This window comes from Microchirus variegatus (assembly GCF_963457635.1).
Source record: "Microchirus variegatus genome assembly, chromosome: 14".
In the NCBI taxonomy this organism is placed as follows: Eukaryota; Metazoa; Chordata; class Actinopteri; order Pleuronectiformes; family Soleidae; genus Microchirus; species Microchirus variegatus.
This window is the reverse complement of record NC_139815.1, coordinates 20,969,988-20,992,870: the sequence shown is the minus strand read 5'-3', so window position 1 is coordinate 20,992,870 and position 22,883 is coordinate 20,969,988. Positions and strand designations below refer to the sequence as shown.

Below are 22,883 nucleotides of genomic sequence, written 5' to 3'. Positions count from 1 at the left end.
AGAACATTAATTTATTCATCGCCTCCCACTTTATCCACCACATGAAGGTCGAACGTCGCTGAGGCAAGTCACAGCTGACACGGGGCGAAAGGCGGGGGTGCATCCTGGACAGGTCGCCAGTCCTTTGCAAGATCAACCTCTGAATGATCCAGAGAACCCAGGGAAAACCCACACACACACACACACAGGGAGTACATGCAAAACTCCATGCAAAAAAAGAAAGGCCCTCACCGTACTGTGTTTATGAACCAGGGGAACAATCCTGTAGTTAATTCTGTGTTCAAGAACACAAAGGCTCAGAATGACTGTGACACTATTAACCGTGAAGGAGAAACTAGACCCTTTAATTTAAACTTTATTTAATGAGTCAGTTAAAGTAGTATCTGATGTAATTGTGCAGCTGGAAAAAGTCAGATAATGAACAGTGTGAGTTTGAAGTCTGTATGACGGTCCTATCAGCTGTCAGCTGCCTGTCACTCAAGACCGATCGTACTCATCATTTCATCATTAGCGTGATCTCGTTCTTGGTGATAGATGAGATGGAACACCTGTACAGTATTTTAAAGTGGATTATGTAGTAATGCAAAAAAGAAGAAGAAAATAAAAAGTCCATTACCATGGCAACTATAAAAGCTTTAAATAATTTGGGTGAGCTATTATTTTACCCCCTGTGAGGTCTGGTGTCTGCATCTATTTTTTTTACCCTGCATCTGAACATCCGATCATCGCGTGTCTTCATCTAATTCTGCAGCTGGATCCAGTTCCCACAAAGACAAATAATTACCACAACAACTCTCCTCTGGCTTTATTAGAGGGCAACGGTGGTATGTTTGTCCAAACAGGTCTGCCACTGCTGCACAACGGAGTCGTCAACATGCTTATTATTATTAGCCCACTTTAGACCAGAGTAAAAGGCACTTTGGGAAATTAATATCAGAGACCAGCAATTTCACCTCCAAGGAGGAGGAAGATTTTTTAAGTAAGAAGCAAAAGACGCCAAATCAATCAAACTGTCACAACTTTGAACCAGTCACATGATGTAGAAGTATATTTATAATCTGGCTGAAGGACGAAGATTATTAAAAAAAAAGTCAGTGTAGAGCTGAAACAATTTGTTGATTCATCGTCAACAATTTTGATAATAGATTAATCAGTTTGAAGCTCTTTTCATTATTAAAACAAGATTTCTGATTATTTTAGCCTCTTAAATGTGAATACTGTCTTTGTTTCTTTGCTCCACATAACAAAGAAATCATTAAAACTGAATCATTTTGGTTTGTGGGCAAAACAAGACATTCGAGAACATCGTTTTGACAAACACTGATCGACATTTTTTGGCATTTTGTGGACCAAAAAATGAATCAAGTACAAAATAATCGTTAGTTGCAGCTCATCCTCAGTGAAATGAAGGACGAACGTCTTAAAACAGTCGTGCTTTTCCTGGGAATCCAGTATCAGCATGTGTGTCAAAAACAAACAACAGAATCCCAAATATACTGTTTCATAAACTTTGTCTGACGGACTTGCAAGGAGATGAGAGGCGACCAAATGAGACTAAATGAGAAAAAGAGCAAAGACGAGATAAAGACAGAACAAGAAGAGAGGAGACACAAAGAGATGAAGAGACGAGAAGAAGTGATGAGACACAATGAGTGACAAAGACACAAAGACATGAACAGATGGGACGAAGACATGAGACGTCGGACAGACACGTTTCTGTAAAGTCAACATGTTTCTCGTCAGAAATGTAGATCCAATCCAAAAGCTGTTCTCAGGTCTGCTGTTACAACAGTCACCGTCACAAAGCGCCGGCTCCGGCTTTGTGTCCTAACCCGTCACCTCTTACATAACACACGCGTCTGCTGCGTTTGAGTGTGTCAGAAATAGTACGACTGCCAACCGAGAGCACAGGTCACAGAAGTTTGTGAAAATGATTAAATATGTTGTTCTACTTGTGATAATAAACAGATTAAAACATTTACTAGAAAACCCTAAATTATTAAAAAAGTAAATGTGGTATATATATATATTTTTTTAGGTGCCAGCAGAAGGTGGAAAAAGACATTTCTTGAGGATTCCGACACCACCTGAAAGCATCTGTCAGGCACTTCTCGGCTCTCAGCTGATGAGAGAGAGACTAGGACGGCGTGAAACTGCACAGTGTTACTCTTTCGGTTGCTGGGTTTCCATGAAAACGTTATTGCTAAATTTGAACTGAATTTTGAATTCCTTTCCTCAAGACATTTCTAGAGATGTTCACAAAAACGTGACGGACAGGGAAACAGTGCAAGAACCTTTCATCTCTGATTCCAGTGTTTTATCAGTTTTAAAGTCTGACCTTTCACCTCGCTGTGGAGGGAGTGCAACTAACTCAGAAACACACACCAGGAGCAAAGATACAAACTGTTCAAACTATGAGATTAAACTACGGGACAGGGCAAGATTACACCGATATATGAAAATGTAAATCTTAGGTGTGATAGCACAAATAAATGGCTTGTCCTGACACACAACGTACCATGTTTGTAGATTCAGTTTTGGGATCACAAATCGGACAAATTTCATTAGCCACTAAACACTTAGTAGTGTATTTTACTTTTTAACAAATGGGTAGATTAGCGTTCTAAGATGATTTTCTGTCACAATAAAGATTCTGATTCCTTTGGTTATATAAAAATCCAGTCTATACGCACAGTAGTTATACTGTGTGTATATGTATAAAGTAAATATACAGTAATATACTGAACTGCTCATCGATTTCAACACGGTTCACAACTCACTGTGATTTTACTATGAAGCTATGTTATGTAATCGACTGCTCTGAAGAACTTAATGAAACCCTTCCCCTCTCTTTCACTCTTTCACTCACTCCTTCTCCTCTGCATACCAATTTATACCCTACAGGGAAATGTGCTGCCAGGCCTGAGAGCTGCACACAGAGCGCCAACTGCTGGTCAAATATCTGACACCTCAACTATGCTCGGAACTTTATTCGAGTGAAGTCTGATTCTCATTTTTAGGACAAGAAGATGGAATATTTTAGGCAATATTATTGTGTTTGTGTGCACCTGTGCAGCGAGACTTAAAAAGTCAGCTAACAAAACAATCAAAGCAACAATCTAACCAACGAGTGAACCAACCAACAAAACAACCACCCAATCAATGACCAGTATTATAGCTTCATTCATTGCTGGCTTATGAAGAGGATTTCTAAAAAAAATGGGATTTACAAAATTCTGCTTAAAACGGTCTATCTAGATAGCAAAAGGTTCCACAAAGAAAACTGTCAGAAAACAACTTCAATTTGAACAACAATATAAAGCATCTACTTTGTTCCACCTCAGTTCTTAATTTACATCTGTTCTCTGTCACATAAAGAACAATAGAAAACTGGAAGTGGTGAATTTGTTCAGCTGATAAACAAAAAATAATAATCACTCAACATTCTTGTCAATTTCAAAATTGATTCTTTAAGATAACTTCATATAAGAAGCTGAAATAAGGGGCCTCATTTCACAACATATTCTTGAAACACCACTGAGTTCAGGCCGAGGATGATGGATGAAGTTATTTTGGGTAAATTAATCTTAAAACAGTTTCTTCTTTATGGAGCAGAAACGGAAAATGTGTCACTTCACTCGCAGGCTGAAACAAACCCTAAAAACACCTAGAGCCACGCAACAGAAAGCAGCTGCCCGAACTTCGAGTCACCAACCACAGCTTGATAAACCCTGAAGTCCCGGTCAGCGTGAAGGTGTGTCTGTCCGTAAAAGAGTAGCAGCAGCGGTGTCTGTCACTTCAACACAAATCAAACTGCTCCACATGCGAGAACTGTCACAGCGCTGAGAGCCGAACTCAGCGACCTTACCTTTACCGGAGCCGCTGTGAGTCCTGGCCGCCGTCAGGTGCTCTCCGTCCCGCAGAGTCTCCAGGCTCGCCGGCGTCTCTGTGAGCGGCGTCGCGAGCTCAGAGCCGCTCCTGCCCGGATCGCTAACTGAAACCTGCGGGGACGACTCCATTCACGCAACCGAGGGGAAATCAAAGAAACTCCAAAAACGAACGAATACTGCTCACGGGTCCGTGGTTGTTTACGGAACAACAACTGGTATCGACAAAACCGAGTGTGGCGCCGGTGGAGCAGCGAGTTTGAGCAGCGGGAGAACGCGCGTCTGATCGGCGGCTGTCAGGAGGCTGCTGAGAGCGCCATTTAGAGAAGAGGACGCCGGGCTGGGAGAGAGGGAGGGCGGCGCTGTGGAGAGCAAGGTTCCCCTCCCTGGACGCTGAGACTCACAGCGGCTTCAACAAAAAGTTCTATAAACGAATACAGCTGTGACATACTGGCAAAAAGACTCACCAAGTATCAGTATTATTTAAGAGAAATACAAGTTAGACGCACAAAGAGAGAGATTTGTTTAGTTTATCATCCAAACGTCAGAAATACTCCATCTCCTGAAAGTCTCTCACTTTAAAATATTACAACACCTGATGTTGACATGTTGAATAAAATGTTGCAGATGAAATGTGGTGAAAATAAAAACTGATTTTCAGTTCCATGGCTCTGGGCCAGGGAGGGGTGCAGCCACAGAATGAGTCCAAAAATAGAATGAGGTGATTAAAGCAAATGTGGAAGTGTCTGAAAACTGTATTCTCCTAAATGGCCACCGGGGAGCGATGTAATGCTGTCTTCACACAGGAAGCAATGCAAATTTTGTCGTATGACTATAGTTTACATACAAAGTCAAAGCACAGTTGTGATACTCACATGGGCCGAGCCGCGTAGCAGGATAGACACGCCATCGCTCAAGTGGTGATGCAGTGGCCGCACAGCACTGAGATTCTCCACATGACGTCACGTACTCGCCAGTGGCCGGACCCTGAAAATAATGGAGGAGTAACATCATTTTTGGTGGGCTTTTTTGCATTCTATCTGTTGTGGAAGTGTCTGCAGAGCAAGAAATACTTTAGCATGGATACTTTGGTATCACAAAATGCTTGTTACAACTGTCTTTAGGCCAAAATATGTAAACCTCTGAAAAGTCTGACCCTAAGTATGACCCTGCTTTTTATTTGAGTAATAATATCAGTAAACATTTACTGAAGAATTGATGGTCTCTGTCGCTAGTTTACGGTCTGTGTTATTGCAGCGTAATGTCCGTTTTTGAAACTTTTGGACCATTACAATCTAATTTATACGCAGATAATTTATGCTCCAGCCTAAGTTTCCAGTTGGCTTAGTTTAACCATCACCTTCAGCCAAGTCTTTCAGTTGTCAGTTTGCATGGCATCACCCTGATTGGTACTAAAAGGTTGTTTAATAGATTTGATGATTTTGTGATTTGGTTGATTTACTTGAGGGAAAGAGATTTTGAATGTCCCTTCATGTCAATTTCAGTTGCCCAACAAAGGGGCCTTTAGAGTCAAATAGACTACAGAAGCACAATATTATCGGCAGATATTTACTTTAAAATGTATAATGGGTTATCAGCACACATGCCAAGATCCCCCACTATTGACGAAAACCTAGCTACCTCCTAGACATCTGGGGACGAGGATCAAGCCTGCCTGTTTCAACTTCCTCTTATTTTTATATTTAATAAAATGAAGATGTTATTGACGTCAATAAAACAGACCGCAGATAAAGAGCAATCATCACGATCTGTGACATCCTGGTGTCTTTTGACCCTGCAATGCATTTTTAAAGAATGTTGACACAACAAGGAAAACTAAAAGCAACTACATTCAAAACCAAGAGGTGGTTATCAGCACCCTCACTTCCTCAAATTGACAAAAGTGATACAAGGCTGTTTAAACGCCATCGTATCGCATCTCACATGGATGCGTTGGAACATTTTAAAGGAAGGATGTTTCTCCAAATTTCATCACTTCAGAGCTGAATATGATGACGATGATTAGGAGCTGGAGTTGGTTGCCAGTCTTCTAAAGGCTGCAGTGAAAGTCTCAGGAAAACACATCAGTGTCATGTTAATGTGTAATGAACCTGTCCAACCGCTTCTGACTGCTCTCAGATCAGAGCAGATATTAAAGGGAAAGTCTGTTTTTATTTATTTAATTTATTTGAAGTGGCAGTGTGTGAAGTTCTTCGCTTGCCTTCGCTGTCGCTATCTTTGTCTCTTCTTGTGTTTGGAGATCATTTGGTCTGTTTGCACAATAATAACTTTCATTTTCCTCCCTTAGTCACCCTGGTTTGGTTCATTCTGTCTCTGTTTCTCTGATTGTATTCGCTGTAATATATATAAATATATATTTGAATAAAGCCTAAAATGTACGCAGCACACATGGACTATTAAAATCTGATTTATACCCTGATTATTTATGCTCCAGCCTAATTTTCCAGTTGGCTTAGTGCAACCACTCACTTTCAGCCAGGTCTTTACATGGCATCAACCTGATTGGTACTAAAAAGCGGTTTAATCGCTTATCTGGCTGTGCTACTGTGCCTTTCTTTTTTAAGGAAAGCCATAAGTGCATGCTCAACATCTTCCTCTGCAGGTTTGGTGTATTTCTGGAGCAGTGCTACATCACCATGTACAGGCAGCAGAAGGTGAACTTCACCTGAGCTACTAACAAAACGGAACAAGAGATCTCTCCATCCTTCTCTTAAATAGCACATCACTACCCTCTAGTGGTTTATTGTAGTAGTGCGTGTACTTCTAGGCCACATCCTCCGCTTACTCCCGAGCGGCACGCTTCACGACAGTACCAGTGTCTGTACGGCAACCGGTTGCCAACAACATCTTTAAAGCAACATGGCGGACCCGTGCTCCGCAGCCCCCGGTCCCGAGGAGACAATTACAGAAAACCAAGAGTGTTCCGCGGCGGGGGGAGATGCTGAGCCACAGGGAGCAGCCGCGAGTGACAAAGCCGTGTGTCTAATCGTGCTGGGGATGGCGGGGTCCGGAAAAACCACCTTTGTTCAGGTCAGTTAGCTAGTGTGGCTAACGGCGGCTAGCCGCATGCACGGGGCTGCGTGCGGCAGGAAACTGATAAACACAGAGAGAAAGATTGATGTTTTTTGTTTTAACTGTTGTAAAAATGTTACTAATGGGCGACAGTGTTTAGAAACGGAACAGACATGAGGGAATTATGCACTCTTACATGATAGATAAATGCTCACACCTGTCATGCTAGTTAATGAAGTTACGAAGAGGTTAAAACAGACAGGACATGTCATGACATGACATTAGTCATTTAATGTGACTAATTTGACTTTAACGTCCCCTCAATAAGTTAGAGTAGCTTCCTCTAATTTATTTTTTTACTCACCCGAAGTTTTCACAGGAGTTTAACCCGGACCTGACCCCTGCGTCCAAATGAAAACACCCCATACATACGAACGCCACGCTAACACAGCGTGGTTCCACCGGCTACGGTGGCCGCAAAGGTTAAAACACAAAATGTGTGTTTTGACCCCCAAAAACCTCTGTAATGACTCGTAATAAGCAGGTACCACACATCCTGTTTACATTTTCTCCTTGGCGTTCAACTGGAGTGGAATAACATCTACATTTTCATTGGTTTAGTATTATGTTCTTTATTAATGTGAAGCACTTTGGCCAACTTTAACGATATTTTTAAATGTGTTATTTAAAACAAACATGACCTTGGCCTTGTGTAAAAAAATAAAGCCAACATAGACTTTTAAAAAACTGTAGTTTTAACAAATCTCTTGCTCCTCAATCAGGTCTGTTAGTGCTGTTTGACAGAGCTTGTTATTAACATCGACAACAGCTTTAAAGGAAGCCCTTGGTAAAAATGGGACCTATTATTTTCATGATAAAACTATGAAAAACAATCCGGTATATGCACAAATGTACCTACAAGGGAATGTGAAATAAGCTGATTAAATCACAATGTTTGTGAAGTAAACCTAACATAACAGAGTCATGATCTCGGTTGTATTCTTTTCTCCAGAGGCTGACGGCTCACCTTCACTCTCTGAAAGCCCCTCCATACGTCATCAACCTGGACCCTGCTGTCCACGAAGTTCCCTTCCCTGCAAACATTGGTGAGGAATAGTCTCTGTCCTGCACACAGTGAATGGTGGTTAACAGCAAGATGAGCAGTGAACGGCACATTCTCTGTCCCTCCTGGTTTCTGTAACCGTGAGCCTGTCTGTCCTCTTCCCTCCAGACATCAGAGACACTGTGAACTACAAGGAGGTGATGAAACAGTATGGCCTTGGACCAAACGGAGGCATTGTGACGTCACTCAATCTTTTTGCTACACGCTTTGACCAGGTGAACACATTGAAATAAACACATAAGACAATTCCTGTCCTGATTATTGATTCAATATTACATTGGTTTATATATTAACTTAACGTCAACCTTGAGAGTGAATGAGTGAGAAAAAGTAACATGTAAACGTGTCTCTCCTTCCCTCAAAGTTGTAAAATCCAAAATGTGCCGAAATCCTCTCCTTCAATGAAGATAAGCCGATATTATACATGTGATGTTATTTGTTTTTATGTGCTTCAGGTGATGCAGTTCATCGAGAAAAAGCAGCACAATCACAAGTCAGTATGAGTCTATGAGTATGAGAAAATGTGTGTCTCTGTATATTGTTGTGTGTGATGACCTTCAACCTCTGCAGGTACGTGCTGATTGACACTCCCGGTCAGATTGAAGTCTTCACCTGGTCTGCGTCTGGAACCATCATCACAGAGGCTCTGGTGGGTGTGGATGCTATAGGACTCGCTTTGTTTTTCTTTACCAATCATTTTACACTCAAGTCTATTTTCTCTCTGTGTGTGTTTCAGGCGTCTTCCTTTCCCTGTGTCGTGATCTATGTGATGGACACGTCCCGTAGCGTCAGCCCCGTCACGTTCATGTCCAACATGCTCTACGCCTGCAGGTACCAGACTGTGTAGACCTCTACTTTGGGTCATTACTCTATATGTGGGGCCAATGGTCATGATCTGGACACTCTACCTTTTGTTTTCCTCTTAGTATCCTTTACAAGACCAAGCTGCCGTTCATCGTCGCAATGAACAAGGTGAGATCACTTCCTTTTACTGTGACTTGTTGGTGAATTGTTTCACATTTCATACTTTGTGACGCTCGACTCTTCATCGTCGTCATATCGACAGACGGACATCATCGACCACAGCTTTGCGGTGGAGTGGATGCAGGACTTTGAGGTTTTCCAGGATGCTCTTAACCAGGAAACCTCATACGTGAGCAACCTGACGCGCTCCATGAGTCTGGTGCTGGATGAGTTCTATGCCAACCTGAGGGTAAGAGGACAAACACAGATCAGATTCACTAGATACTCACATATATGTGGTATTAACTCATAAATAACTTTATTTCTGCAGCACACACTAGTCTCATCCTGTTCAGGTGTCTCTGAAACACAGACAAATTACATGAAATAACTGAGCCTTAATAGACTGATCTGTCCTGGCACTGTTGTTGCTGCTGCTTCTGCAGGTGGTGGGCGTGTCTGCAGTGACAGGAAGTGGATTGGACAAGCTGTTTGAACAAGTAGAGGACGCTGCCAAAGAGTATGAGAGGTAAGTGGGTGCTGCTGGGGCTCCCGTTCATTATTAAGCCTTTGTTTGACATGTGTTTTCTTTTTCATCTTTTCCTCTTTAGAGACTACCGACCAGAATATGAAAGACTCCGCAATCAGCTGGTGAGTGGTTTTGTTTGTGTTATCTGTCTTTTCTTTCTTGCCTTACGTCCATTAACTTGACTTCCTGTCCTTCAGGCCGAGGCTCAGAGTCAGAAGCAGCAGCAGCAGCTGGAGCGTCTGAGGAAGGACCTGGGAGCTGTCAACCTCACCAACACACCTGCTACAGGTAGAGACTGACACTTTAATTACATGGTAAAATAAAGTTTTTCTTCAGTTTCTTTACTGAAGTTACATCCACACTACAGTAAATCAGTGTTTTTAAGCCTCAACAAAAGAGAAGTTTGAAAACACTGTTCCTGTTTTTGTTTGAAAACTCCATGGTTGCATTTCAGTCTGGCAGAAAAACATAATTTTTAACTCTTCATTATTTACTAGTTTCAAGATCAGTGATTTAATTATAATTTTGACATGCTTTATAACAACTACCACCTCTCTGTTTAAAGTGTGCCACTCTTTAATTTACTGACTTCCTGTCCACAGAGGAAGCTAACATCGCCGGCCCCAGTGACCTCATCATGACACGCGGCACTCCTGATGTCGAGGAGGAAGAGGAGGACAGTGACACTGATGACATTGACCACAATGGTGAGGAACAAAAACTAAAATAGAAAAAAAAAACATTTGCATGTATCACATGAAATGTAAATACACAAATAAAATCTGTTTTAATTTAGTTTTTCAGCCTGAAAGCTTTAAACATCTTCTGTTGTTACTCTCTCTGCCTGCAGAGGGCAGTGTATACCATTAAAAGAAGACCAAACCTTATGTTAGAACTTAGATTAGAATTATCACTTTGTTGATTCTTTTTTTCTAGCCACGGAGGAGAGCAAAGAGACCGATGCCTTTGGAAACTTCCTGAGGGAGAGAAAGGAAGTGGTTCAGGTCAGAAACAGGAAGTCTGCCATTCCTGAGGGACACTGACATCTGACCCCCACAGCCTCGCTCAGGCAGGAACAGACTTTAACTTAACTGGAAGAGATACTGTTTGTCATACAGTAGATACCTGATGAGCTCGATTGGCGAAAGCTTGCACTTTGATCAGGTGACCTTTGACCCTGTGATTGACTGCTCTTCAGTGTCAAACCTTGCATATAAAGTAAGTTGTATTTTTATATCAGAGCGGAATCATGTAGTCTTCTTTTTTGTTCTGTTTTTCTTTGATGTTTGTTTGTAAATGCACTAAAATAATTAAATAAAACTGAGTTTTTGCCTCTGAACTGGTTTGATGAACAGCTTTCTGACTGATACTGTCATAAATCTGTTCAGTTTCAAATTAGGATTAGTTATTTATGCACACAGACCAATAAGTGATAGTGATTAATCTTAACATTATTACACACCAGTAGTGAGCACACACAAGCAAGGAGCATTTATCTACACCAGGGGAACAATGGGGGGATTGGATGCCTTGCTCCAGTCACCCATAAAATATCAAAATTCTGGCAACAGGCTCAATAAACTGATTTCATGAGATCAATTGACAACATGTATGCTGTTGCTGCATGAGTATTTTGGCTCACAGTATATATCATTACCATCAGCCTCACAAGAAAGAGGCACTGTGGTCACTAAAAAAAATGTTAAGATGAGCGCTGAGGGAAAGCAGGATCATCACCACTGCTGCATATGCAGCAATAAACAAAGATAATAAGAAAAAACACAATTGTTTGTGTTCAACAGGTGAACAAATATTGAATGGAGAACAAACTGCCGTGCACTGTTCACTTTGTCGTTTCCCTCACTCCCTGCTGTCTGTCGTCGTGACATTGATCAGCGTGGAAATGATCCGTGTGACAGAAGAGGCTCTGTGCTTGGCATTTGAGAGCAGCTCTTTGGGTTTTTATCTTCATTCATGTTGGAGCCGTGTTGAATGGACTGCGATTCGCCGCCTGCCAACAACCATCTGCCAACACGCTGCTCTGTTCTGTCGCCTACGCGCTCGCTGAAATCCGGCAGCGTGGTCGAAAAAGAAGAGCGGCTGAGTCATTTTTCTCCTCATGTCTTTTTTCAATTTGCCTGAAGACAACAATAAATTAATTAATGAAGTGCTGAAAACTTTATCACACATGTAGCATGAAGTATATATGGCCCCAATGTAAAACCCTTGATTTTATTCACAGTACATTAAATAATGCAAGCATTTGGTGCACTGCTTGTGTCTGTGTATTGCTACATTTCTACTGGAATGTTAGTTTCAAACACAGCAAATACATCATTTTAGCTGCAAAATCTACATTTACGATTTGTGAAGCATAATAGATTGCCACTTTATCTCAATATTAGACATATATATTTTTTCTGACACGCAGCCAAAGCTTCCAGCACCAAAGTCTCAGGTTTGCATCACGTGGCGTAACGCAGAACAAATGATTTGCTGCAATTTATCAAACACTAAAGTAAGCAAATAACACAATTGGGTGATGGAGGCAGCTGTGGATCAACAACTCCTGTTTTCCTGGGATGCAAAATCTCAAATTTGGTGCACAGAGTCAGAAAAGGCCGTCTAATACAGATACAGCAATGACGTTCAAATATTCTCAAGATACTATTAATAATAATTATGCATTTTGTTTTTAAGCACCTTTCCAACACTAAAGCACACTTTACACAAGACCGACAACAATAAATAAAAAAAAACAACAGGAAGACACAGTAGAAGAGAGTAGGCTATATTGTAGACTGCAGGCGTTTAATACGGCGCTAAAGTCCTAAGGCCGCCATTGGATGTGTTTTGTGGATGTGGAAACATGTTTGCAGCATTAAAATATCAAACTCTTCAGGACAAAAAAACGTCCACTATTTTATGTTAATACACAGCAGCTCTGGCTCTACCTGGAGTGGAAGCCCAGGCCCGTCTGGAGAAGATAGTCAATGCAGTAGGTGCAATGACACTGTTATCGGGGTCCCCCTCAAGGGGGCCCTCTCAGTAGTTGCTGACAGTAACCAGCCAGGTTTGTGATCCCTGATGCCTTGGCCTCGCATGTCTATTTTGCTTGAGGGCCCCCAAATTCCTTGAAACGGTCCTGTGGAAGCCTAATTTATGCTATTGGTAACACCTGTGCTTGTCCTCTGTGTTTCCCTGTTGAAAAAGGTTTATTTAAGACATGCTTGAGCGTTGCATGCACATATTGTACAACGTTCTTTTCTCGTCATTTCAATCCAAATGTCAAATATCACAGAATCTGACAGACGTAACAACACCGAAGCTGATGGTGCCCAGACTCTTGCACAGTAAAACCTGAACTTTCCCCTTTAAACTGCACATTCTGTCTGTAATAAAGTCTCATGTGTTCACTGTTATTGCACTTGTGTCACATCGAGGGACATTGAGGGACATGGAGGCTGATGGGACACGCGTCTGTCTCTCTGTCTCTCTGCCTGTTTGTCCTTCAGGTGAGTTTCTGGAACCTTCTGCCTGCCACAGCATTAAAACTCTCCTCCGCTGACATTCAGCCCACGCTGCTGTCTGTTCTCTCTCCTCCTCTGCATGTGTCTCTCTCTCACCCCTCACTCATCCCTCCCCTCCTCTTTTCACTCTGGCTTTCTCTCCCTCCTCCTCTTTCTCCTCCTCCTCCTCTTCCTTCACAGTGGGCTACAGAGTACAGACACGACCAGGAACAGAAAGGCTGTGAGTCACGCCGCGTTCGCCGACACAAATAAAACACACGGGTGCTGTGTGCTCAGAGTCCAACCACACACACATTTATGAACAGGGCCCAGCCGGTTTAAACTGGCTCAGTTATAATTGGCTAATAGATTCTGTGGAAAAGTAAGGTCTCATTCACACAGCGACAGATTCAGACGACATGCTGGTGGTCAGAACTCTGGACTAAAACTCTAAAACTTGGGCCTGTTTGCATGTTGTCCTGTGTTTGTGTCTTTGTCCCACATACTTTCCAAAGATATGCAGATTTGGGTTAGGTCAAATGGACTGGAGACTCTAATTTAGTTTGCACACCTAAATGATATGTAAGACTAGTGTGTACGACATATGGACTCGGTTCAATTGGCCACTTTAGTTTATTAGTTTAATAGACAGGGACCATGTACAGAACCGGGTCTATACCAGAGTTAGTTAATTTGCATCTGTGGTCCCTGGGCAGGGCATTAAAAGACAATAAAACACAATACCAAACATTACAGACAATATCAGCAACAAGACAACAGTCGTTAGTGAAATGAGCCGAACCTTTTGAATAATGTATTCCCCTCCTCGCCTGAGGTGGCGCTGCATTAAGAATTACTGAAGGAGAAGACTAGAGACAAAGAATGAAAAAGCAAACTCTCTCATCTGTTGGTTAATGCAGGAAAACTTTTGTTTCCACCGCATTAGAGCAAAAACATGGAGCTGCATCTAAACAGCTCAGCCATTTCTAACAGCTATTGTTCTGCACATGTGTATACCCACAATGCCCTGCGTTGTAGTCCACTTCCTGCATTTGGTTGACCTGAAGCTAACCTATTCCTATGTTTTTAGTCAGGTGGCGCATTCACAACTACTCCAAAAAAAACGGAATTTCCAAGCAAAAGAACACGGATTCGGGTTAAGAAGGGCCGGTGTGAACCCCTTAATTGGTTAGTGGTGTGAATGTGAGTGTGAATAATTTTGTGCCCTTACATAATCATCTGTCATTTTGACAGATTTTATCTGTTACTGACAGTTCAGTTGACTTATACTGATGTATATATACGCGCAAAAGATGGAGACGGATTGGGCCTTTCGTCCATACTTCGTGTTCATTTCGTTCCTCATTGAGCTTACAACGACGGACGAAACAGAGCAATACCACCAGAGATCGTGGGGGCAGTATAGAGTCAATAGTCAAATCAGTCAGGAAAATGAGGAAAATGACGCTGTCGTCTCAAGGCCTGTATCAGTTTGTTATTTTTCTCAAGAACAAAGCTAGTTCCGGTCAGGACATTTCACGAGAAACTCAAGTGCAGAACTCCTAGGAATGTCCTCATAGGGAATGACAACATTTCAGAATTAACCACGCCTACTTGAAATTTCTGGCCAATCACACAATAGTTGTCAGACATCACACAAGATCAACAAATATAGTTCTACCTAAAAAGAAGATATACACAGGCCAAATATGAATCAGCTAAAATGGTCTTGCTGATTTTTATTTCCATTTTTACAGTCTGTGCATATGAATCATGATTTTTGGATTGCATCGGATTTTACTTTTTTTTGTTTGTCAAAATTTAACTTAAATTTAACAAACTTAATAAATTAATAGTGAATGTGCTTCAATACATGTGCAAATGTTTTATTAAAAATAAATGACTGATTCTTTCTCTGTGTCTCTCTCACACATGTTGGTGACATCACTGTGGTGAGGCGAGTGCAGTGATTTCATTTTCAGTGACATCATTGCTTGGACTCAGGGATGATGTCATTGCTTCCCGATCGTCTGCTGCTGCTGCTGCTGTTTACCCTGGAAAACAAGCCCCGCCCCCTCTGTTTATATGTTGCACCTCTATCTCTACTCTATTATTTTCTATTCTGCATCACTGTGGTGCAGACCTGTTCTTACTGCTGAATCCTTAATCAGAATTTGCACACACACACACACACACACACACACACACACACACACACACACACACACACACACACACACACACACACACACACACACACACACACACACACACACACACACACACACACACACACACACACACACACACACTGGTGTGGCTCTGAGCTCTCCTCTGATTGGCTGCAGGTGACATCATCAGTTGGGATGTGGAGATTTCTCTTGCTCCTCTTTGCTGCAGCTTCTCTTTAACCTTCACGTGCGTGTAAGCACGTACACACACACACGCATGCACACGCACACGCACACATGCACACGCACACACACACGCTGAGCTGTTAAACTGAGTGGTCCTCACAAGGGCAGAAAGATGAATTGCATTACATCATGTACTCCTCCTGTGTGAAGAGAGCAGGAGGAGGAGTGTGGTGTGAGAACACTATGTTTTTCTCAGGTGCATGATGGGAGGTGTAGTCATGTTTAATACTGACTACAGAAGGTGGATTAGGTAAATTTGTCTAAATAGAGCATAAAAATGTTATAAATGTAATGACAAAATAAAATCCATCACAAAAAATCTTCCTCCTACAGAGTCTGTCTCTCTCTTTCTCCTCTCTCTCTGTGTGTGTGTGTGTGTGTGTGAAGGATGAGTAACCGCCATAGTCATCCTTTAAATTTAGTCCTGACATTTCTATGAATCCACACTGAACCAACAGAGCAGATCAAACTGGATCAAACTAAAATCCAGCAAACAAGTATCATGGTAATACAGTGTTATATTTAACAGCAAGTCACACACATCTTAGTTAAAGTCATGTAATTGACGTCTAAGATATATCTATATAATAAGAGGCTTTTTTTGGTATTTGCTGATCTAAATAGACATAAACATCAAGTTATTGTGATGTTGCATGATGGCAAACACCCGACTTTGCAAGAAAACAGGGACGTTAATGTGGGGTTAGAAGCTTATTGTGAAACCTTTTCTTCAGATGGTGTGAAGGGCTTCTAGGATTTTAAATACATTTTGTAGTGGTTAGCGCGCTTGCCTTTGCAGCAAGAAGACCCAGGTTTGTGACCCGGTATAGGAACAAGGGTCTTTCTGTATGGAGTTTGCATGCTCGCCCCTGTGTGTGTGCGTGGATTTTCACCCACAGTCTAAAAACAAGCAGATTTGTGGATTAGGCAAAGTGGACACTGCTTTTTTGACCATAGGTGTGAGTGTGGCTATCTGTGGCCCTGTGATGGACTGGTGACCTGTCCAAGGTGAACCCCCGCCTTTCGCCCTGTGTCAGCTGTGACTGGCACCAGCGCCCCCTGCAACCCTCGCGTGGAGGATAAAGCAGAAATTGAACCGTTCAACCTTTTCTGGCATAAACACCGACTTTGTCAGGACCACTATAGACCAACACCTGGTCCCCAATGAGGAAGAACCTCATTTCTGAAGAACTGCTTTGCAGTTTAGAGCTAAGATTTGAATTGTGGGTAGATTAAGTTAAGGTTAGGGATTAACTGGTTATGGTGAAGGTTAGGGATAAAGCTTGATACACGATGTCCACATGAATGGAAATCAATACTGTGTATGTGTGTTTGTGTGAGAGAGAACAGTAAACTCCAGGAGGATTCCTCAGAACCTAAACCTCCCCCAACTCACCCTCCTCCTCCTCCTTCTCCTCCTCTGCCCTGCTCGACCAATCACGGCCCGGTATCCCTGCTGGCCAATCGGAGCGCTCGTGGGTGATGTCATGCAGCAGGCTGCCGTTTGGTGCTGATGTTGCTGAGCTGCAGATCTTCAGAGGGAACAGAGTGAACAGAGACGAGCATCACTGCAGGGTGAGTGAACACACACACACACACACACACACACAGACACACACAGGTCTGTGACATTATTATGTGTTTTTTGAGTTGTTTGCATGTTTGCTCTTGCAGCCGTTTCGATGCTGCACGAGTGAGAAACAGATGAAAGTCTTTCTTGTTTCTCTTCTTCTTGTGCTTATTATTTTTAATTTCTTATTTGCTGCATCGTATCACACGTTCTTTTCTTCCCTTTCTCTTCTTCTTCCATTCATTTTCATGAAGGGGGTTGTTGTTGTTGTTGTTGGTGCTTGCTTTGGTTCTGCAGAAGGTGATGCTTACTGGCAACGATGACATCATTGCTTAGGCTCTCTCTCTCTCTCACACACACACATAGAGAGAAAGCAAGAGGGCGGGAGAAAGAGGGAGAGCGATCAGGGTTTAAACATATTTAGTTATTGCTTAGTGTGTGTTTAAAGTCTTATTTTTCATATTTGGACATGATTTTGTTTTGACATTTGTGTTTAAACTGCAGCTCTGGATTCTGTTCACAGTCACATCGGTGGGAATTTACATGACATGACTTCATGAAGCGATGATTTTATGTTGCACAAGTATTTCTGCAGTGGGTTTATCATGTTTTTTTATTATTGCGGGTGCAGTTTGCCTCTGTTAGGCCGTCTCCTGCACGGTGTTGTGTTCCTGTGTTGCTGATTCAGAGACTTCACAGCTTCAGAGGAACTATTTTAATCTCCCTCCTGCTGCTGCTGCTGCTGCTGAATCCATAACGCCTGGCGCTCACACACATTTATGCAAATGAGTCATCATCATCATCGTTCTCGAAAAAAGCACATGAGCAAAATCTGACCTTTAATTAAACGCTCACTCATATTCACAGTCTTAGTTTGTCAAGTCTCACGGAATGAGTGGACGTTCACGTCTGTTTCCCACAGACTTGACACAGTAAAGTCAAATGACACTTGACACTGCAGATAAAATCCACTAAATTATTAGATGTGTTCTCTCCTCTCTGTTTAGTTTCCCCTTTTTGTTCTGAAGCTTTAAAAACCTGATCCTTTGTATTGAATTATCACGTATTTATTTGTCCTTGTATTTACATTTTTTGACTCATGATTTCTTTACTTTTGTTTCTATTTAGTTTCTCATATATTCATTCATTCATGTCATCTATTTGATACATATGCATATGTCATATTTCTCAATCTGATTTATTATCATTACATCATTTTCAACTGAATTAACACGATGGATGTGTTTGTGTGTATACAAATTAAGCTACAGTGATTTATTGCTGCCTCCTCATGTCTCTGTCTCTGTCCCCCTCCTCAGGAACAGACTCTACCTCACCACAGTGTCTTTAATAGGAAACCTCAGCAGCAGCAGCACGATGACTCTAACAGGTGAGGGATCATTCATTATAATAACTGATTTTAGTTAGTGTTGACTTTTTTGTCTTTTTTTTAAATGACTGACCCTGTGGTGCATGAATTTTCTTCAGCATACAGAGAGAAGATGCGAGAGCTCCCCCTGGTGTCTCTCTTCTGCTCCTGCATCCTTCCTCAGCCCAAAGAAGCCACAGTGGACAAGAAGGAAGGTCAGCAACTGTTCTATTCTATTCTGATCATCGACACCATATCAGCTTTCAAACAATCCTCGTTTTTCTGTAGCTTTTGTTAACATTTTACAGGAATTATCAGTGAACACACAGTTGGGAATAAATTGTCCCCTGAATTTGTTAGCAATGTTCTGTGTTTTCAAATGTAAATCTATAGATATGAGATGTTTTGACATATCACAGGGAATGTCTTCAATATAACCACTATTAGGGGAAAATTAGCCTTAAAGGTGCATTATGTTATACATCTAAAGCAACTGGCAATAAAATCCTCCTAATATGTCACAGAGACTCAGGAATGATATTCATAAAACATATGGAACTCACCAACAACAGAACAGCCAAAATATTAGCAGAAATGTTTTTTTTTTGCAGACTGCAAATCATGTTTATGTTTTCAAATCATGTTTTGGCATGTGGCGCCACCTAGAGAGTAGAGTCTCAGCTGCCGAGCAACCATTGGTTGCCAGTTACGTCAGGAAACGAAACCTAAAAGACCTTGGTATTTTGAATTTGAATGTAGTAATCGTTTTTGGCAACATTCTTACATATGGCACCTTTAATTTAAAGTACATAAGTCCAAAAAAAATGTGTGATTAGATAAATACACTGAATTGAAGTAAACTACACTAGTACATATTTTGAGGTGAAAACCCAGAAATATCCTGAGAACGTGTCGATATTAAAAGGAATCAAATGCTTATTTAGTTGTTTATTACATTCATTAGCTGCTGTCAAGGCAGTTAAGTTTTTTTTAGGTCCATGTGACATAATAAGCATTAAATTTACATTCAGTTACAAAATGAATATGAAAATGCAGCACTAGATATTATAATTATGAGCTAAACAGCTCCCAGGAAATCTTTTTAAAATCTTTGACAAACGCGAGATCAATTAAAATGCCTGTAATTGAATTGAAATAGTGGAATATGAAGCCACACAACCAACCTCCATTGTTCTGTGTTCCTCGTGCTGCAGGCGTGGTGGACCTGAACCTGTGCAACATCCGCGACATGGAGGTGATCGAGCTGAGCAAACGGGCCAGCGGCCAGGCCTTCGAAGTCATCCTGAAGCCGCCCACGTTTGACGGCGGCCCGGAGGGCAGAGCTACCACGCCGCCGCGACAGAAGCCTTCGCTGGAAGAGATCCAGAAGAAACTGGACGCTGCTCAGGAGAGAAGGAAGGTGTGTGTGTGTGAAGTTGCACTTGTTGGATCAAACCAACTGATAAAAAGAAATGGCTTTAAAATCAATCCCTGAGGAATCCCACATTATTTTACAGTGTTTCACACCCTCACACCGTGACTTTTAATTGCTTTTAATTGATTTGAGATTAATATAATAATTAATAAGCACACATTGATAGTAACTCACCGTGCACTCTCTGTCTCCCCCTAGTGTCACGAAGCAGAGCTGCTGAAACACCTGGCCGAGAGGAGGGAGCACGAGCGGGAAGTCGCTCAGAAAGCTCTGACCAAAGAGCGACAGGAGCACCGCGCTGACGCAGACAAGCAACAGTGGGAGATGCACCTGAACGCCTCGCAGGGATTGCTACAGGAGGAGGTGAGGATCAGCGCCACTACTTTACTTTACAGCTGAGACACGATTCGAGTGGTGTTGTTGAAACGAAAATGGACGACTCATGGTTGTTGTTTTTGTTTTTGTCTTTCAGGACAAGCACAGTGTGGAGGTAAGGACGAGCTGCAGGAGGAGGATGTGTTGTGACAAAGACATGAAGACATATGGAACAGATGGTTGTAGTTAGCTTAGCTTAGCAATAAGGCTGCAAAGACTTGGCTCTGTTCAGTAATAAGAGAACATGCATAACTGAAGAAAACAAGACAATAAGAACTGGGCTGTGTCGAAATTGCAATCAGGAAATCACTACAGGGCCTCTACTAGCTACTAACCTTCACAGGAGTTTAGCTCCACCCCCCAAAATAATGAACATACATTGCCACACAAGTCGAGCTTACCAAAAGAAAGGGCTCTGTCTGCAGAGTACAAGACAGGGGCGGAACATTTGGAACTAGAGAACTACAAGTTCTAACCGTAACCGTAACCTTGACCCTGACGTTTTAGACACAGTGTCTTATGTGACCCAGTCACTGGTTCTATGTGATTTGGACAACTTGAACTTGAATTTTCTCATGTTCAGCGCCCTCTCTTGCAGATTGTAGAGAAATACTGTTGTTGGACCAAAAGAGAAACATAGTGGAATTCACAGTATATTGTCTGGCTTTCACCACATACAGTACATACGCCTAAAAGTTCAAAAGTCTCAGCTCGGGCGACTCAAGTTCATGACACACTTTACAGATTGTGTCATTCTCAATGTGTGCGAGTAGATATGAAATTACCTACCGAATTACTTACTACCTCACGTTTTTTACACTGTTTCTATCATGTTTCTTGTGAACTGTTACTCTATCTACATATAAAAATCTTAAAACAAAGGTCCAGAAACAGTAAATGGAGCTTGTCTACAAACTTTTGGCCATATTGAGTACAGATTTACTCAAGTTTCATAGTCACTGCACTAACATCACCCCTTGTTTTCTTCTACTTCCAGGTGTCTTGATGGCCTGATCACAACACAAGCTGAACTTTCTTTGGAAGCCATTTTGGAAGGCGGAGGACCTGAAGATTAATATGCCAGCAGCTCGACGCTGCTCCGATAAATGTGAGACAAGAAGAAGAAGAAGAAGTAGAAACTGAGAGGAGGATTTGGGACGAGTCCAAACTCTTGATATTCGCCGGATCGTCCACGTCTCCTTCCGACAAGATGAACTTGTGAAACTTTATGAACTGACGCTGCAGATTCAGTCATCGCTTGATGGTTTGCAGGGGGGGTTTTCTGTGCTTTGTTGCCATGCCAACAGTGCCAATGTGTTCACGTGAATGATTGAGCCTCATCAGCGATTCATTGTCTTCATGAGTTCCTGTAACGTTATATCCAACCAACTGACCAACCAACCAACCAACAACCCAACCAACCAACAAACAAACCAACCTGGCAGAACCTGGACTCAAACCCAAATGACAAACAGGAACTTTTAATGTAACAGTGGCTCCACCAGCTCTGCTCCCTGGATAAACAGCTAATTAGAGTGAAACAACACCATCTGCTGGACACTTTAAATCATGACAGTTGTGTGAAAGGTGGTGTTGCAGAAGTGTCTTCTTTAGGAGTCTGTAGGAAAAGTAAAACAAAAGGCCTCAGGACTTGAGTAGCTGAGATTGAGACACGTCTGCATCAGACCAGAAATAATCAAACACCCCTGAGACACGTAGGTCAAGACTAAGCTGAGTCAATGAAATGACAAGACTGAGATGCGGCCCATTCAAAACACAAGTGGCAAATATTTCAGAGGATACTGAGACAGTTTTCAAATTGATGAACAAACAGAAGAGCAAAAATTGAGCCCTAAAACCCACAAATCACCTAAATTCATGAAAATTGAAACAAGTTCTATTAAAAAAAAACTTTCAGGTCAGACTGTAGCAGCCATGGCCCCCAGGTTTCTATTTTCCTGATTTTCTAATTGGATTTGTCTCATATCATTCCATATTAAAGGTCCAGTGTGTAAGTTTAGTGATTGCTAAACTATCTGCTAGCTATCTTTGTTTACGCAGTAAGTTTTCGCTTCAAACTGCGGAGAAACCACACTCTTTTCGCTGAAAACCAAGTAATCTTTTTATTTTAAAGCGCTTATACACTTAAACAAACATACTTATTGCTATTATATTCAATTTCTCGCCAATTAACCCTTTCAAAATCTTTACACACTTGACCCTTAAGATGAAGAAACAGGTTTGCGGTTCTGTTGCTCATGTTAGTTTACCTGTCTAATAATCACAATATCAACCCGTAGCCGATGTATGGATGATTTTCATTGACCAATAACTGATAATCGATTGTGTGCATTGTTTACAGTGTGTGTGCGTGTGTGTCCCTGGCAACATCAGTGTAAAGGAGTCAGTGTGTGATGATGATGATGATGATGATGATGAAGATGATGTACAGAAATCACATTATATTTTAAATTCAAGAATAAAACAATGTCACTTTACTCTGTGTAGTTTCTTTATTGAGTCAAACCATAAATTAAATAACATATAGATAGAACATCACCAATAAATAAATGTACTGATCAAAGATCAAAATCACTTAAATAAGATGCAATTTATATTAAGTTAAGATATAAATAAAACACAGTACACCAAACACAGCAATATTGATAGTTT

At 41.6% G+C, this 22,883-nt stretch overlaps 2 protein-coding genes across 2 annotated transcripts; both read left to right on the top strand.

Moving 5' to 3' along the window:
• Positions 1-6,761: 6,761 nt before the first annotated feature.
• Positions 6,762-10,831, top strand: gpn1 (GPN-loop GTPase 1). The gene is made up of 13 exons (XM_083900672.1): positions 6,762-6,938; positions 7,933-8,026; positions 8,152-8,258; positions 8,499-8,536; positions 8,614-8,692; positions 8,780-8,874; positions 8,970-9,015; positions 9,110-9,256; positions 9,453-9,535; positions 9,618-9,657; positions 9,733-9,823; positions 10,138-10,242; positions 10,472-10,831. The coding sequence occupies exons 1-13, from the start codon at positions 6,768-6,770 to the stop codon at positions 10,576-10,578; spliced, it is 1,203 nt and encodes a 400-aa protein (XP_083756798.1). The 5' UTR covers positions 6,762-6,767; the 3' UTR covers positions 10,579-10,831.
• A 6,183-nt stretch (positions 10,832-17,014) lies between these two features.
• Positions 17,015-21,850, top strand: LOC310936731 (stathmin-4-like). The gene is made up of 7 exons (XM_083900859.1): positions 17,015-17,036; positions 18,351-18,421; positions 18,520-18,615; positions 19,615-19,820; positions 20,034-20,198; positions 20,308-20,325; positions 21,208-21,850. Exons 2-7 carry the CDS (start codon positions 18,409-18,411, stop codon positions 21,214-21,216), a joined length of 507 nt encoding a protein of 168 aa, XP_083756985.1. The 5' UTR covers positions 17,015-17,036; positions 18,351-18,408; the 3' UTR covers positions 21,217-21,850.
• Positions 21,851-22,883: the final 1,033 nt, after the last annotated feature.

What these genes read in the sequence shown, in the direction of transcription:
- gpn1 (XM_083900672.1), top strand. Translation starts at nt 6,768, where the DNA reads ATGGCGGACCCGTGCTCCGCAGCCCCCGGTCCCGAGGAGACAATTACA. An exon ending in GAAAAACCACCTTTGTTCAG is followed by an intron (nt 6,939 to 7,932) that starts GTCAGTTAGCTA and finishes TCTTTTCTCCAG; the next exon opens with AGGCTGACGGCTCACCTTCA. An exon ending in AACATGCTCTACGCCTGCAG is followed by an intron (nt 8,875 to 8,969) that starts GTACCAGACTGT and finishes TTTTCCTCTTAG; the next exon opens with TATCCTTTACAAGACCAAGC.
- LOC310936731 (XM_083900859.1), top strand. An exon ending in CACAGTGGACAAGAAGGAAG is followed by an intron (nt 18,616 to 19,614) that starts GTCAGCAACTGT and finishes CTCGTGCTGCAG; the next exon opens with GCGTGGTGGACCTGAACCTG. An exon ending in CTGCTCAGGAGAGAAGGAAG is followed by an intron (nt 19,821 to 20,033) that starts GTGTGTGTGTGT and finishes GTCTCCCCCTAG; the next exon opens with TGTCACGAAGCAGAGCTGCT.